Here is a 15852-nt window from a genome sequence, read left to right as displayed (position 1 = left end):
GGAGTGAACCAGCGGATGGAAGACCTCTCTCTCTCTCTCTCTGCCTTTCCTTCTCTGTGTAACTCTGACTTTCAAATTAAATCTTTAAAAAAATATATATATATATATTTATAAATGGATCATATCAGTGTTAATGTCCTGGATGTGATACTTTACTGTAATACAGTCACCAGTTGGCATAACCTGGTGAACTTACACAGGGTCTCCCAGTGCTATTTCTTATAGCTACATATATGACCCTACAATTGTAAGACTTGTTCACTTATGCATTTGAAAGGCAGAGTGAGAGAGATCTTCCATCAGCTGGTTCACCTCCAAATGTCCTCAATAGCCAGGGGTAGGCCAGGCTGAAGCCTAAAGTCAAGAACTCCATCCAGGTCTCTTGTGGGTAGCAGAGGCCCAAGTACTTGGACCTTCTCCCAGTGCTCTCTGAAATCATAGCAGGGAGCTGGATCCGAGTAGAGTAGCCAGGACTCCTTTCTAGGCACTCTAACATGGGGTGCCAGTGTCGCTGCACCATAAGGCAGCTGTGATTCTCTTAATTCAAAAAGAAAAAATGTATTCTCTGGATGTACATAAGCATACGTTTCTAACCTACTGCAGTCACTTCCTTGTGAATATTTTCCAACAACAGACACTTGAGTGGGAATCCGGCTTGGTAGGTGTGCCTGCGATACACCAGCTGCAGTGGTCGTGCTGGGCGGAGAGTGACTGGTGGCAGGGAGCTGCCGCCTCCAGGTGTCTGTGTTCCCGCAGGGAGATAAAGCTCCAAACAGAAGCAGCTCGGGCCACCCGAGGTCAGGGCCTATGGCAAATTCCCAGTGACCACCCTGAGTGCTGGAAGGAGACATCCTTTGGAGGACGTCAGGTCTTGACCAAACCATTCCAGATGCATGAACTCTGTGTGTGATACATGGAACCGATTTTCTGAAGTTTATTTTTCTAACGCATTTGATATAAAGCAAAGACCAATGGGGCAAGGTGACGAGCACTTGTATGGGTGGAAAGTGAAATTCACGCTCTGTCAGGACACAGAGGAAAGCTGAGACAGCTGTCAGAATCGGAGCCATTTTGCTTGCTGGTCAGGGCTTCCGCATCTGGGCCTCAAAGTTGGTTTAGGAGTTGCTGAGTGACAGGGAACGAAGGTGGCTATTCCGTAAAAATCATCCAAAATCAATTCAGGGGCACTTCAAAAAGTTTGTGGAAAGAAATTAAAACACCAATTTATTTTGGTTCAAAAAACTGTGAAATCCATGCTTAACCGCCAACATAAAACGTTCGTGGAAAATGCACATTATGAAAAAAGTATGCCTGAATTTCAAAATATTTTGCCCGAAAATATACTTTTGGTTTTTTTCCCACGAAGTTTTTAAGCCCCCTTGTGTATGTGTCACTTTTTTTTCTGCAAGTCTGAGTGGAATCTGGAAACAGGAACAGGAAGGGGCTCTGTCCACAGAGCGCGCACGCACAGGCCCAGCCGGCCCACAGGCGCGCGGGGCTTCGGCCCCTGGGCCACCGTTACCCGTTGGGCAGCAGGGAGAACATTCTGGAGCCTCGGCCCCTGCAGCTAGGACGTCCAGACCCGTTAAGTTGGTTATTGTGCACAGGGACTACTGTAACCTCACAGATGGTTTTCTGTTCTGGTTTACCTGTGTCTCAACATTGGTGTCTCTAGCTTCGTCCGGGCTGTCTCTCTGTGTTTCGTGTGTTTCGGACATGGCTGTGCACATCTGCGCCCGCTCACACAGCCACGCACTAGTGGCCGAACCTCGGAGGCACTGCCTGGGGCGCGCACTAAACTACATTTCCCAGAAGTCTCTGGGCCGGCCCTGCGGCCTGCTGGGACACGCGGGGGCTGGCGGGCTCCGGTTTCCATGGACACTGGCCTGCGTGCTCCTCTGCCATGGCGGCCCCCCCCATAGAGGGGGCGACCGGGTCCCCGTGGGAAGTTCATGGCTTCGCAGGAGAACCCGGCGTGGAAGCGGCGGGCATGGCGGTGGGGGTTCGCCCAGAACGACCGCGCTGCCCGGCCTCGCGTGGCAGCTCCGGCAGAGTCCAGCACGCGTGTGCGCGCGTACGTGTCTGAGCGTGACCGCGCACCGTGCTGCCGGATGGGGTCGGACCCGGCCTCCGGAACTGAGCTCTGTGCGCATGCGCACGGTGGTGGCCCACGGCGTGCCCGCAGGCGTGTATGGTGGCATGTATGCTCGCTCACATGTATGTACACACGTGTGACGCACCTGCGTGGGAGGGCGCGAGTGACGCGCGGGGATCTGCCCGGGGGGCGGTGACGCACGTGCGCGTGCGTGTGCGGGCGCCGCTGTTGCCAGGGCCGCGCAGAGGACGGCGCGTGTGTGGCCGTGACGCGTCCGCTGGCGCGGGAGAGGCGCCTGCCGGCCGGTGTGCACCCACTCCAGCAGGTACACGCGCAGGCTCGCGTGGCCGTGGCCGGTGCGGGTGGCCGTCTGCTGGGGGAGTAACCGCGTGAGTGGCCGGAGCGGAGTGCGGTGGCCGCGGGCGGCGTCCGAGGAACAAAGACGCGGTCTTGGGGTGACAGCGGCAGGTAGGCGGTGGGCCAGGTGTGCACCCCACTTCCTGCATGCCGAGGGGGATGGGCGGCACGCGTGGCGGCGTGGCGTGACAGTTTCCGCAGACGCGGACTCCGCGAGCTTCGGTTGCGGAGTGGGAGCTGTGGTGAGGGTGGCACCCATGGACCCCGCACCGGGGGCCGTCCCGCCGCGTGCCCGCGGGCTCCTGAGCGGGCCACGCCCCGGGCCCTTCCGTGGACCCCGGGTAGGATTTCCCGCGGGGCGCCTGTCCACGCGTGCGGTTCCGTTCCTGAGGAGCTGCGCTGTGCCCCTCGGAGGTTGTGGACGCAGAGTGCCGTGGCGCGGCGTTCAGTGGCGCCGGCCAGCTTAGAAAGTGCAGTGGCTGCTCACGCCACGCTGATTCCTGGAAAGCCACGGCGTGCGCGTGGTACGCCCGGTTGCGGTGCACGTGCGGGAGCCTCCTGAGCAGGACGCGGGCGGGACTCCTCCTAGAATCACCTCCAGCCGCCCGGCCTCCCTGACCGCTCCCCGGCTTGTGCCCGCCTTGGCACGGGCTGGCCAAGGCTGCCCCAACAAGGGCTGTCCCGCAGACCTGGCCACCATCACAGCGGCTCCGGGCTGGGGCGGCAGCACTGCCCCCTGAGTGCCCCCTTGCTTTGTCCTCAGAAGGCGGGAGGAAGACAGAGCTCTGGGGGGGGGTCTTTTTCATAAGGACTGTAACCCCATTCCTGAAGCCCCTCACGACCCCGCTGGGGACAGGCATTGGGCCAGGACACCACATTGCATCCCCTGGGAGTCTGCAGCCGCCCGGCTCCTGTCACACCCAGGCCTGCTGCTGAGACAGTGGGGGACACCCCAGGGCAGGGAGGTGTGGTGGCTTCAGACCCAGAGCTCGTGTCCCAGCCCCCCAGGCTTGTCAGCGTGCCACAGGCTGGCTGGCACGAGGTGCTCCTGCGTGGCTGTTTTCAGTTTCTAGAAGCTTCCAGTGTCCACGGCTCCTGACTTCTTTCCACCGTCTTCACGTGGCAGAGTCGAGTCCTTGCCCCTCACGTCGCCCAGACCCTGCTTCCGTGGTCCCCGCTTCCTCTCTGTCCCCCCTCTTCTGACTTGAAGGACCGTCACAGTTACCCCAGGCTGCTGGATAGCTGAGAATAATCTTCCCCGTGTCAACAACTCCGTGCTGTCTGCAGGCTTAGTTCCCCGTCTCCAGGAAGCTCAGGGCCACGGTGCGGGGACTCCCCACGGACATCTCAGCGGGATAGGAGTGCTGCCTGCCACAGGGCTCAGGCCTCCCTGCGTGATGACCAGAGCCGGTCAGCTCCCGCACCGCTAAGGCCCCTTTGTCCCTGGGAGTGGTGTTTAATTTGGTCCTCTCTTCTAACACGCAGTCTCTGCGGGCCTCGTGAGGGAGAGGTCAGAGTTGCCCGCCCCTGGCTGTGCCACCCCGAGGGGGTCACTGCCAGCACTGTGGCCTCCGCTCCCCCTCTCAGTGCCTGTGTGTGTGTTTCTGCAAAATTCAATGCTGCTGCTGAGACCCTGCAGCCATGACCCGGTCATCCCTGGAGCGCGGGAAGGGGGGCGGGGGCGGACTCCTGTCGTCCTCTGACGCTGGCGTCTCCCGCGCTAGCGGATTAGAGGTACAGCACTTGACAGGGATCCATGGCAACGAACAGTTACGGGAGGCAGCCTTGCAGAATTAGGTTTCCTAGTTTTGCGCACTGCAGGAATCACTGGGTGCCTTCCAGATGTGGAGTGCTGATCCCAGGTGCAGGGTGACAGGCCAAAAAGACAAACCGCACAGGTAACCCACACAGGTAACGTGTCATAAAAACCAGCAGGGTGGCGGTCGTTTGCCAGTGCACGCTAGCCCCCATCACACAGAACACACGAAGCAGCCTCCGGGTAATCCCCTCAGACTGCCGCCTCCTCAGAGGAGGGTCTTTGAGCCACATTTCTGTCCCCCTCGTCGCTGGTGAAGAGGGGACTTTTCCTCCTTAGTGTCTTAGAATCTGTTTTTGCAAATGTGACTGGGTGGACAGAATTCATCTCTAAGGTTAGGCTTTTGAGAGCTTTCACCTAGCAGTAATTGTATGCGGGAAGCATCGGCCTTAGCATAAGAGAAAAGGGGGAAGGGCAGGCTTGAGTTTCTTGTGTAGGAAGGGACTGAGGGACAGGGACGCGTGAAGCTGTGGAGCGTCAGCGACAGCGGCTCGTGTGTGTTAGGAATCATTACACATCGCTGCCTCTTTGTACAGATCATCTTCATAGCTGGACAGGTGCTGACCCAGCTCAGATCCACCTCCTGACACAGCCTGTGCTTTGCTGTTGTGTTTGTTTTGAGATAGCACGTTAATTGACATTCTAGTCAAAGGCTTGATGTTCACTGAACAAAGTTCAACAAGTGGAAAGCAGAGAGGCCACAGTTCAGCAGGAGCTGAGAAAAGGAAAGACCATAAACTAATCAAACGAGAAGATGTGGTTTTTTTGTTTTGTTCTGTTTTGTTTTGTTTTGACAGGCAGAGTGGACAGTGAGAGAGAGAGACAGAGAGAAAGGTCTTCCTTTGCCGTTGGTTCACCCTCCAATGGCCGCCACGGCCGGCGCACTGTGGCCGGCGCACCGCGCTGATCCGAAGCCAGGAGCCAGGTGCTTTTTTCCTGGTCTCCCATGGGGTGCAGGGCCCAAGCACTTGGGCCATCCTCCACTGCACTCCCGGGCCACAGCAGAGAGCTGGCCTGGAAGAGGGGCAACCGGGACAGAATCCGGCGCCCCCACCGGGACTAGAACCCGGTGTGCTGGCGCCACAAGGCAGAGGATTAGCCTATGGAGCCACGGCGCCGGCTAGATGTTTTCACTCGTGTATAGATTTTACAGATTTACACATCATTAAAACTGTAGTGGCATATCTTTCTTTAACATTTTACTGATTGATTGATTTGAAAGGCGGAGTAAAGAGCGGTGTTCCATCCACTGTTCACTCCCCAAATGGCCACAACTGCCGGAACGGGGCTGATCCAAAGCCAAGAGCTGCTTCTGGGTCTCCCACGTGGGTGCAGGGGTCCAAACACTCGAGCCATCCTCCAGCTTTCCCAGGTGCATTAGCAGGGAGCTGGATAAGAAATAGAGCAGCCGGGATCAAACCAGCACCCATTTAGGATGCTGGCATTGCAGGCGGTGGCGTAACCTGCTATGCCACAGCACCGGCCCCAGCGTATTGTTCTTAATGATTTGTTTGACAAAGATTTAAAACAGCGTTTGAGAAAACACTATATTTGCAGCAAAGACGACACCCACAGGCACATCTTTTTTGTGTGTGTTTTTTTTTTTTTAATGTAGCTCCTACACATAAGGGAGAACCTGCAGAATCTGTCTTTCTGTGCCCGTCTTATTTCACTCAGTATGATGTCCTCAGAGCTTGTATTCTCAATTTCACCAAAACACCTCTGCCCAAATTACCTGTCATTCCATAGACCTACCTTCTTCACTTGGTAATTCACTTTTTTTTTTTTTTTTTTTTTTTTTTTTTTTTTTTGACAGGCAGAGTGGACAGTGAGAGAGAGAGACAGAGAGAAAGGTCTTCCTTTGCCGTTGGTTCACCCTCCAATGGCCGCCGCGGCCGGCGCGCTGCGGCCGGCGCACCGCGCTGATCCGATGGCAGGAGCCAGGAGCCAGGTGCTTTTTTCCTGGTCTCCCATGGGGTGCAGGGCCCAAGCACCTGGGCCATCCTCCACTGCACTCCCTAGCCACAGCAGAGGGCTGGCCTGGAAGAGGGGCAACCGGGACAGACTCCGGCGCCCCGACCGGGACTAGAACCCGGTGTGCCGGCGCCGCTAGGCGGAGGATTAGCCTAGTGAGCCGCGGCGCCGGCCCGGTAATTCACTTTTTAACGTCAACACTCTTTGCTCCTTTTTTTAAGATTTATTTTTTAGAAAGTCAGAGAAAAAGAGACAAAGAGGAGAGAGGTCTTCTATCTACTGGTTCACTGCCCAAATGGCCAAAACGGCTGGAGCTGAGCTGATCCGAAGCCAGGAGCCAGGAGCCTCCTCCAGGTCTCCCATGTGGGTGCAGGGGCCCAAGGACTTGGGCCATCTCCCACTGCTGTCTCAGGTGCATTAGCAGGGAGCTGGATTGGAAGTGGAGCATCCGGGACTCAAACCGGTGCTCATGTGGGATGCCGGCACTGCAGCCCGGGACTTTAACTCGCTGTGCCACAGCGCCGGCCCCCGTCATCAGTGTCAGTGTCATGATTAGTGAATCTGTCTTACACCATTACATAACAGACTGTCATGTATCTGTACACCGAGAAATGTCTGTCCCAGATGTCCTCATTTCTGACGAGGCACTGGGTGACATCAGGGGGTTGCGGCAGTTAGCATCCAGGCAGTGGCAGGTGCCCTGGCACACATTTCTAAACTACTGCAGACGCTTCCTTCTGACTGTTTTCCAGAAGTGGACACTGAGTGGATCTCGGGCTTCGGAAGTGCCTGCAGTTCACCAGCCCCTGCGGCGGTGGTGCTGGGAGGGAGAGAGTGACCAGCACCACACTGTGTTCCAGCAGGGGGTCGCTCACAGAAGCAGTTACCACCCCAGGGGTGCTGGGAGGGACATCCTTCTGGGACACCCGCTGATGTCAGGGCTCGAGCAGACAGTTCTGAATGCAAGCTGTGTGTGACAGAACGGATCCTCTGAGTTTGATCATAGTCCTCCCCCGCCCCGCCAGAGTCAGCCGACCCAGGTGGTCCAGGGGCACAGCCTCCACACACACCACCTCACCCCCAGTGCCAGCTGCGGGTGTGGGTGCAGCAGTCTGCCACAAGCACTCTCAGCCGGGGGCCGTCAGACTCAGGGCCTACAGGGGGAAGGCGCCCAGTGGCCTTAGCCACACGAGAGGCACACACATGAGCCCTGCCCCGGGGACTTGGCAGGTTACCTGCTGGCGTGCTTGTGTGACAGCAGGCACTGCCTGTGGCCACCTGGGGACCAAGCCTCGGTGCCCAGGCTCCTTACAGGGCTTCAGCACGTAGGCATGGTTGACTGATTCTGTCATTCTCAGTCTGCAGGTTGGCCGGCACCGGGCGACCCGAAGCCCCCGCCCTGAGTCACCGGATTGGTCTTCCCGGCGAGGTCGTTCCCACCAGAACAAAAGCATTCCTGTCAGGTACGACCCGGGTGGCCCCTCAGAACCCAAGGCAGAGACCAGCCCTCTCTCTCTCGGGTCAAAGGCAGAATCTTTCCTACACCCTGTCCCCTCCCTCCCAGTAAAGAACCTTCCTGCTTCAGCGCCTGGGTTTGTCTCCCAGGCAAAAAAAAAAAAATAGAAACGCTGCTCTGCTCGGCTCTGCGCAGTGGTGTCCTGGGGTTTCATCCAGAACCTTCTTCCTCTTTCCCAGGTTGCGTTCGTGTGTGTGTGTTGGGAAGCACAGATGGAGGGGAGGGGCTGGGAGGTCACCTCGGGGACCCGGAGCGCACCTGGTCCGAATGGCTCTTTCCCCACTCCCAGGTCTGACCCTCGGAGCCCGCGTGTCTGTGGAAGGAACTGCGAGATGGCCAGCCACGCCTCGACATCTGAGAGCGCGGCTCACGTAAGTGCGCCCTTCTTCCTTCTCGGCTTGCGGAGGTTGTAGGCCCCGTCTGATGGCGGACCCACAGGTGCCCCTGTCCAGTGAGCAGTGACCCCACCCGGCCTCGCAGCTGCCGTCCTGCCTGACGCCCGCTTCGTTATTGAGTGCCCGATTCAGGAGTGACGTGGAAGCAGTGGAGGAGCCCAGCTCCTTGGGGGAGGGGCCAGCCACGCATTCTCCCCCGGCCTGTTGTCGGGGTGGAGGGGGAGTGTACAGGAGCGCTGGTCTCTGTGCGGGGCTGTAGGAGGAGTTAGAAGGCTCTAGAACCAGACGGCGCTGTAATCAGGGCCAGGGAGAGGGGCTGAGGGGTACATTTTGTCATCATCGACTGGGCACTGCCCTGATTCTCAATCTTTTCCTTTTTCCCAAGATTTATTTATTTGAAAGTCAAAGCTTCCGTCCACAGGTCCACCCCTAGACGGCCAGCATGGCCAGGGCGGGACCAGGCTGAAGCCAGGAACTTCGTCTGGGTCTCCCACGCTGGTGCAAGACCCCATTTTATGTTGCTTTCCCAGGCCATTAACAGGGAGCTGGATCAGAAGTGGAGCACTCGGGACACAAACCAGCGCCCATACAGGCTGCTGGCGTGGCAGGCGGCAGCTTTACCCCACGTGATCCCGAATCATTTCCCGCTGTCCTCTAACTCAGGAGCCAGGGTGCGGTGGGAGTGGAGGAGGCGGCGGGCACAGACTGGTCCTGGGGAGAAGCGGCCAGTGCACCCAGAAAGTGCACTCAAGAGGCCCAGAAAAGTGGCCTTAGTGGGAAGCCAGGCATGGATTCTAGAATCGCTTTGTGCCACAATCAAGTTAGCTTTGAATTCTATTTTGCATGAACCTTTACGTGTGCCATCTTTACCCCAAGAAGCAGAGAAACCTCAGGGGCGGGTCCCCAGCTGCAGTCTCAGGATTGCTTTCTTTTCCCTTTAAGAAAAAAATACTCAGAGGCTGCGCTAGAAGCCCCACCTTCTGGGGAGGCAGGAGGCAGGCAGGGCTCGCAGACCCTGCTCCTGCAGGAGGAGGCAGCTCGCACTGCCACTGCGCTGTGCGGGGTCGCTGACAGGTCTGAGTGATGGCGAGCCCCGCGGCGCACAGGTGAGGGCCCCTTGACTGCAGGGCCCGCCGGTGCTGCGCTCTGGGGGCCTTGCCGCAGACCCAGCTGGGAGCTCCCTGCCTGCCGTCCCCTCCCCCTCCTGACGCTGTCGCCTTTGCAGGGCTCCGTGACGTTCTCGGATGTGGCCATCGACTTCTCCCAGGAGGAGTGGGCCTGCCTGACGTCCGCCCAGAGGGACCTGTACTGGGATGTGATGCTGGAGAACTACAGCAACCTGGTGGCCCTGAGTGAGTCCTGTCCCCGGAACCCCTTCGCTGCGCGCTTCTGAAAACAGGCTGTTTGTTTCCAAGCCGCCGGGGCTTCTGGGGCGGGGCGAGCCTTGGTGACTGGGGGACAGGCAAGAAGAACGGGGGCGGGGGTGGCAGGCTCCCTGCAGAGGCTCGGGCCCCCTGGCGTCCCCGTGCCGTGGGCTGTGCCCCGTTGGTCTCGCACTGTGTTCTGTCTCCTGAGCCAGCGCTGCTGACGCTGCCGCTGCTGTCGGGCCAGGCTGGAGCGGTGGAGGTAGAGATGACCAAGCCCCTGCCCTCTGTGGCTCCTGGGAGGCGGCGGCAGCCCTCGCTGTCAGGGCTTTTTCCTTTTCTGTGGTCTGCGGCGTTCTGCGTTTGGCTGCCTGGGTGTGTGTGTGCTTCCCTCCGAAGGCACCGTGCCTGGCTGTGGCTCCTCTAGGCTCTCCACGCATCCTTCCCGGGGGGTCTGCCGTGGTAGGGCTCTGTTGCTTCTTCATTTATCTGCCATGTTCCTTGATAGATTTCTATTTATTTGTTTGTTTTTGGGAGACAGAGATCTCCCAGCTGCTACTTCACTCCCCAGATGCCCGTGACAGCCAGGGCTGAACTGGGCCAAAGCACACATTTGAAGAGTGAACTAGTGAGTGAGAGATTCTCATTCTCCCTCTCTTTCTCTTTCTGCGTGTCTCTCTGCCTTTCAAATAAATGAAAATAAATAAACCCATACTCTTTTTTTTTTAAGATTTTTTTTTTTTCTGAAAGGCAGTTAGGAGAGACTCAGGGGCACTCCCCAAATGGCCATAACAGCCAGGGGTGGGCCAAGCCAAAACCAGGAGCCTGGAGCTCCATCCGGGTCTCCCTTGGGGGTGGCAGGGGCCAGCGTTGTAACATAATGGGTAAGGCTGCCACCTGCCACACCGTCCTATGTGGGCACCAGTTCAAGTCCCAGCTGCTCCACTTCCAGTCCAGGTCTCTGTTCATGTGGTGGGAAAGCAGTAGACGATGGCTCAAGTCCTTGGGCCCTTGGACCTGCGTGGGAGACCCGGAAGAAGCTCCTAGTTCCTGGCTTCAGACCAGCCAAGCTCCAGCCATTGCAGCCAACTGGGGAGTTAAACAGCGGATGGAAGAGATCTCTCTGTCTGTCCTTCTCGCTTTCTGAAACTCTGCCTTTCAAATAAATCCTTAAAAAAAATATTAAAGAGGTGGAGCAGCCAGAACTCAAACCGGAACCCATACAGGATGCCATTAGAGGCAGCAGCTTAACCTGCTGTGCCACAGCACCAGCCCTAACCCCGACTTTTCCAAGTACTCTCATGTCAATTTCAGAATAGTGTCTTCTTTGCTAATTTCATTTATAAGGACACACTGTAATGCTACATATTATGGGGTACAGTACAATATTGGATGCATGTATGTGTATGATGATTAAATTGGGTTGTCCTCTTTGTTATGTGGACACTAAACAGCCTCTCTTGCAGCTGTTTGAAATCCAGTCATGACTTGTGAGCCTTGGTCATCCTGTTGTGCTGTACACACTAGAGGCTACCTCTCCTCCCGTGTAGCTTCAACATGGAATCCGTTAGCCAGCCTCACTCTGCCCCTCGCCCACCACCACCCTTTTTTTTTTTAGTATTTTATTTATTTATTTGTGAAGTAGAGTTACAGACAGTGAGCAGAAGAGACAGAGAGAGGTCTTCTGTCCACTGCCCAAATGGCCACAACAGCCAGAGCTGTGCCAGTCTGAAGCCAGGAGCTTCTTCCTGGTCTCCCACATGGGTGCAGGGACCCAAGGACTTGGGCCATCTTCTACTGCTTTCCCAGGCCATAGCAGAGAGCTGGATTGGAAAAGGAGTAGCTGGGACTAGAACCGGTGCCCATATGGGATGCCGGCACCACAGGCAGAGGATTAACCCACTGTATCATGGCGCTGTCCCCCCCCCCCATAAGATTATTTGAAGGCAGAGTTAGAGAGAGAGAGAGGGAGAAGCAGAAAGAGAGATGTCCAGTCGGCCAGGGTCTCCCATATCTGTACAGGAGCCCAAAGACTGGGGCCATCTTTCACTGTTTTCCCCAGTGCGTTAGCAGGGAGCTGGATGGGAAGTAGAGCAGCTAGGACTCAAACCAGCACCCATATGGGATGCCTGCAGCAGTTTAACCCACGGAGCCACAGCACCAGCCACCGCCCTTGCTGGTGTCCGGTAACCACTGCTCTACCTTCTGCTTCCGTGACGTCAGCTCTGGTCTTCCACATAAGCACGAGAACAGGCAGTGCTGGCTGATTTCAGCCAACACTGAGTCCTCCCGCCACCCCCCCACCCCCCACCCCCCGCCATGCCACTGCTAACAACAGGGGTTCATGCCTCCTCGTGAGTGAGAACTTTATACAGTTAGCCAGCTGTGCGTCCTTACTGTTTACAGTAGTTTTGTATTTGACTTTCTGGGGTTTCCCAGTATGTGATTATCTCCAGAATGCACAGGTCTCTGAGGCCTGCCCAGTGGACAGTGGCGGGACGAGGCGTGCGCTTTCCTGGTGCCTCGGCAGGAGTGCCTCCGGCGTGTCTTCATTGACCGTGTGGGGCCGTGAGTGGAGTCCACAGCTTTACCACAAGCCCCGGGGGCTCCTGGTTCGTTGCGGCAGAGGCTTTGTGTTGCTACTAGAGAAGCATTTGGCTTGTGCTTATGTTTGTTTTTCTTTTTCTTTTAAAGGAAACAAAAATGTTTGTTTATTTTTCAGATCTAGAGTCAACATACGAGACAAAGAGTTTAACCATTGACAATACTGTTTACGAAATAAATTTTCCCAAAGTGAATTCAGGCATAAAAACGAAATCCTTCGGCCCTAAAGCGGTACCTAAATTACCGCGGGTCTCTCGAGAGCGAGACATCCATCCGGGGAGCATGGGCCACAAGAAGCGGCCGGCCAGCGCGGAGGGCACGGAGCCTCAGCCGCGCCAGAGGCCGCGCCAGAGGGAGAGCTCCTACGCATGCAAGGAGTGTGGGAAGGCCTTCAGCCGCAGCTACCAGCTCACTCAGCACCAGAAAATCCACACTGGCGAGAAGCCCTACGAGTGCAAGGACTGCAAGAAGGCCTTTCGCTGGGGCAACCAGCTCACTCAGCACCAGAAGATCCACACGGGCGAGAAGCCCTACGAGTGCAAGGACTGCGGCAAGGCCTTTCGCTGGGGCTCCAGCCTCGTCATTCACAAGAGGATCCACACGGGCGAGAAGCCCTACGAGTGCAAGGACTGCGGCAAGGCCTTCCGGCGTGGGGATGAGCTCACGCAGCACCAGAGGTTTCACACGGGGGAGAAGGACTACGAGTGCAAAGACTGCGGGAAGACCTTCAGCCGCGTGTACAAGCTCATCCAGCATAAGCGGATCCACAGCGGCGAGAAGCCCTACGAGTGCAAAGACTGTGGGAAGGCCTTCATCTGTGGTTCCAGCCTCATCCAGCATAAGCGGGTCCACACCGGCGAGAAGCCCTACGAGTGTCAGGAGTGCGGCAAGGCCTTCACGCGAGTTAATTACCTCACTCAGCACCAGAAGATCCACACGGGCGAGAAGCCGCATGAGTGCAAGGAGTGCGGGAAGGCCTTCCGCTGGGGCTCCAGCCTCGTGAAGCACGAGCGGATCCACACCGGCGAGAAGCCGTACAGGTGTGCCGAGTGCGGGAAGGGCTTCAACTGTGGCTACCACCTCACGCAGCACGAGAGAATCCACACTGGGGAAACGCCCTACAAGTGTAAGGAGTGTGGGAAGGCCTTCATTTATGGGTCGAGCCTGGTTAAACATGAGAGAATTCACACAGGGGAGAAGCCCTATGAATGCAAAGAATGTGGAAAGGCCTTTAGTCATGGCCATCAGCTCACACAGCACCAGAAAACTCACGCTGCAAAATCTTACACTTGCAAGGCGTGTGGGGAGGTATTTAATCACATAAGCCTTCTTAGAGAACACCAGAGAACTCACAGCAGTTGAAAAGCCTTTGAATACGCAGAGCGTCCAGAAGCCTCTATAGCACATTCACTCCTTCCTCTGCACGAGGAGGACTCATGGTGTCATTTCACGTTATGTCATCATTTGCCTTCACTGGTCATTGTCATGTCTGCTTACAAAACATCAGAAGTCGTACTAGAGGCAGACTGGGAGAGGAGAGGTCACTTTTCTTAATACTCAGAGCATACCCAGTGTAGATGTTACACTGGGCAGTTGGCTTACTGAGCACACACAAGCCTACCGCTACCATTCCATCCTTACCACACCTCAGGCTCGCTCTGGGAGTAACCCTGCGGCCGTTCTCACCAGGAAAGCCTTCAGTCGTGGCCCATGCCCTGCCAGTCATCACCCCTGGCCCACCTCTGCCCCCGTGAGACACTCAGCAGACCGCTTGTCACCCTGTGCGTTACAGATGTTCCTCGGCACCTGATGATGGGTTTTGTCCTGAAAAACCCATCGTAAGATAAAAATATCAAAATTCAGAAATAATGTCTAATACACCTAACCTACCAAGCAACACAGCTCAGCCTGGCCTGACCTAACCGTTTAACACCAGCCTAAGTTGGGCAGAATCATCGAATACAAAGTCTATTCGATAAAAAATTTTGAGTATCTTGTGTAATTTATTGAACACTGCACTACAAGTGCAAGTCAGTGGTTGTACAGGTACGCTTTTGCAGCTCGTAAAGTTGAAAACCAGTGGTTGTGTAGGTCAGCTTTTGCAGCTCGTAAAATTGAAAACTCAGTGGTTATAGGATTTACTTTTGCAGCATCGCAAAGTTGAAAACCAGTGGTTGTGTAGGTCAGCTTTTGCAGCCCGTAAAATTGAAAACTCAGTGGTTGTAGGATCTGCTTTTACAGCATCGCGAAGTTGAAAACCAGTGGTTGTGTAGGTCAGCTTTCGCAGCATCGTAAAGTAAACTCAGTGGTTGTAGGGCCCGCTTTCGCAGCATCGTAAAGTTGAAAAAGCAGTGGTTGTACAGAAACACTTCTGCACTGTCGTGAAGTTGAAAACTCAGTGATTATAGGATACGCTTTTGCAGCACCGTGAACTAAGTGGTTATAGGATCTGCTGTCGCAGCATCGTAAAGTTGAAATATCAGTGGTTTTATAGGTACGCTTCTGCAGCATCGTAAAGTTGAAAACTCAGTGGCTGTGTGGGTAGAACTTGTACCACCGTAAAGCTGAAAAATCGTAAGTTGAACCATCGTAATTCGGAACCATCTGTATTTGTGAAATGTACGTTATGTGCATTGTTTGTACATAGGGATGATCACTTCTGCTTAAGACTGCCCTCGTGGAAATTAAATGTTTGGTACATGTAGAAATTACATGTTAAACTAAATGTTCGGTACACTTCTCGAAAGTCCATCCGGAGTATTGTGTAAGTTCCGTTCACATTACCTGTTCTCTTGCTCATCACCATTAGTGTTGACACTGGTGAGGTATTACAAGACACCCGTGGCCCCAATGGGTGCAGCGAGTTTAGGGAAGGTCAGACCTCTAGAAGAAAAGGTAGATTCCTGTACCACAACCTTGGGTTAGACAGTTTCTTGGTACACAGAAGAACCCAAACATGATGAAAACCTGGGTTCATCAGGTGACACCATTAAGACAGGAAAAAGGCAGGAAGCAGACTTGGAGAAGATATTCTACATGTACCTGACGAAGGACTCACATAGAAAATAAACGTTAATGAATCCGTGAATGGAAGATTAGGCACTTGGCAGAGATCACCAAGTGACCAGCGAGCAAGCGAGAGAACAAAGCAGAACCAGTGTGACGTCGCTAGGCAGTCACTAGAATGGCCAAAGGTAAAGTCGCAGTGGCTTAGAAAGGGAAGTCGAATGTCTCGACAGAACACAAAGCGAGCGAGGTGACGGGTATGTTCATTGACTTCACTCGAGCGTCCCGCGTTGTATGCGTGTGTTAAAATACCTCCTTGTACTTGATAAATGTAATACATTTATATTTGTCTATTAAAGATATTAATAAAGAAGCTTTTAAAATCACAAGTGAGCAGGGGCCTGAGTAGACTTTGCATGGAATTGGGGGTCGGGGCCCAGGCCTTGTGTAGCCTCCTGAGGGAAAGCTGGGGCTCAGGAGCTGGGGGAGGGGGCAGGGCTGAAGCAGTGGCCAGAGAGCCTTTCCATGGGGACTGTCGTGGGAGGTCAGCAAAGGGCCGCGAGGGACCTCGGGCTATGGTCATGTCGGGTGGGTCCTAAGCCTTCATGTCTGCCTGAGGATGTGGATCCAATAGGGAGCGTTTTTGGGTGGGGCGGGGGTGGTGCCCGATGCAACTTTCAGAGCTGAGCGTCTTTGTGCCCTGGGCTTTGGGGCCCTTCAGCAGT

General features: G+C 55.3%; 1 protein-coding gene across 1 annotated transcript; it reads left to right on the top strand.

Moving 5' to 3' along the window:
- Positions 1–2071: 2071 nt before the first annotated feature.
- ZNF331 (zinc finger protein 331) lies at positions 2072–15513 on the top strand. The gene is made up of 5 exons (XM_017339380.4): positions 2072–2217; positions 7601–7705; positions 8048–8129; positions 9379–9505; positions 12240–15513. The coding sequence occupies exons 1-5, from the start codon at positions 2192–2194 to the stop codon at positions 13481–13483; spliced, it is 1584 nt and encodes a 527-aa protein (XP_017194869.3). The 5' UTR covers positions 2072–2191; the 3' UTR covers positions 13484–15513.
- The last annotated feature ends 339 nt before the right edge of the window (positions 15514–15852 follow it).

This window comes from Oryctolagus cuniculus, chromosome 18 (genome assembly GCF_051225735.1).
Source record: "Oryctolagus cuniculus isolate XC-2025 breed Fujian yellow rabbit chromosome 18, ASM5122573v1, whole genome shotgun sequence".
NCBI lineage: Eukaryota > Metazoa > Chordata > Mammalia > Lagomorpha > Leporidae > Oryctolagus > Oryctolagus cuniculus.
Note: the sequence above shows the minus strand (reverse complement) of the source record. Positions and strands in the feature narration are given on the sequence as shown.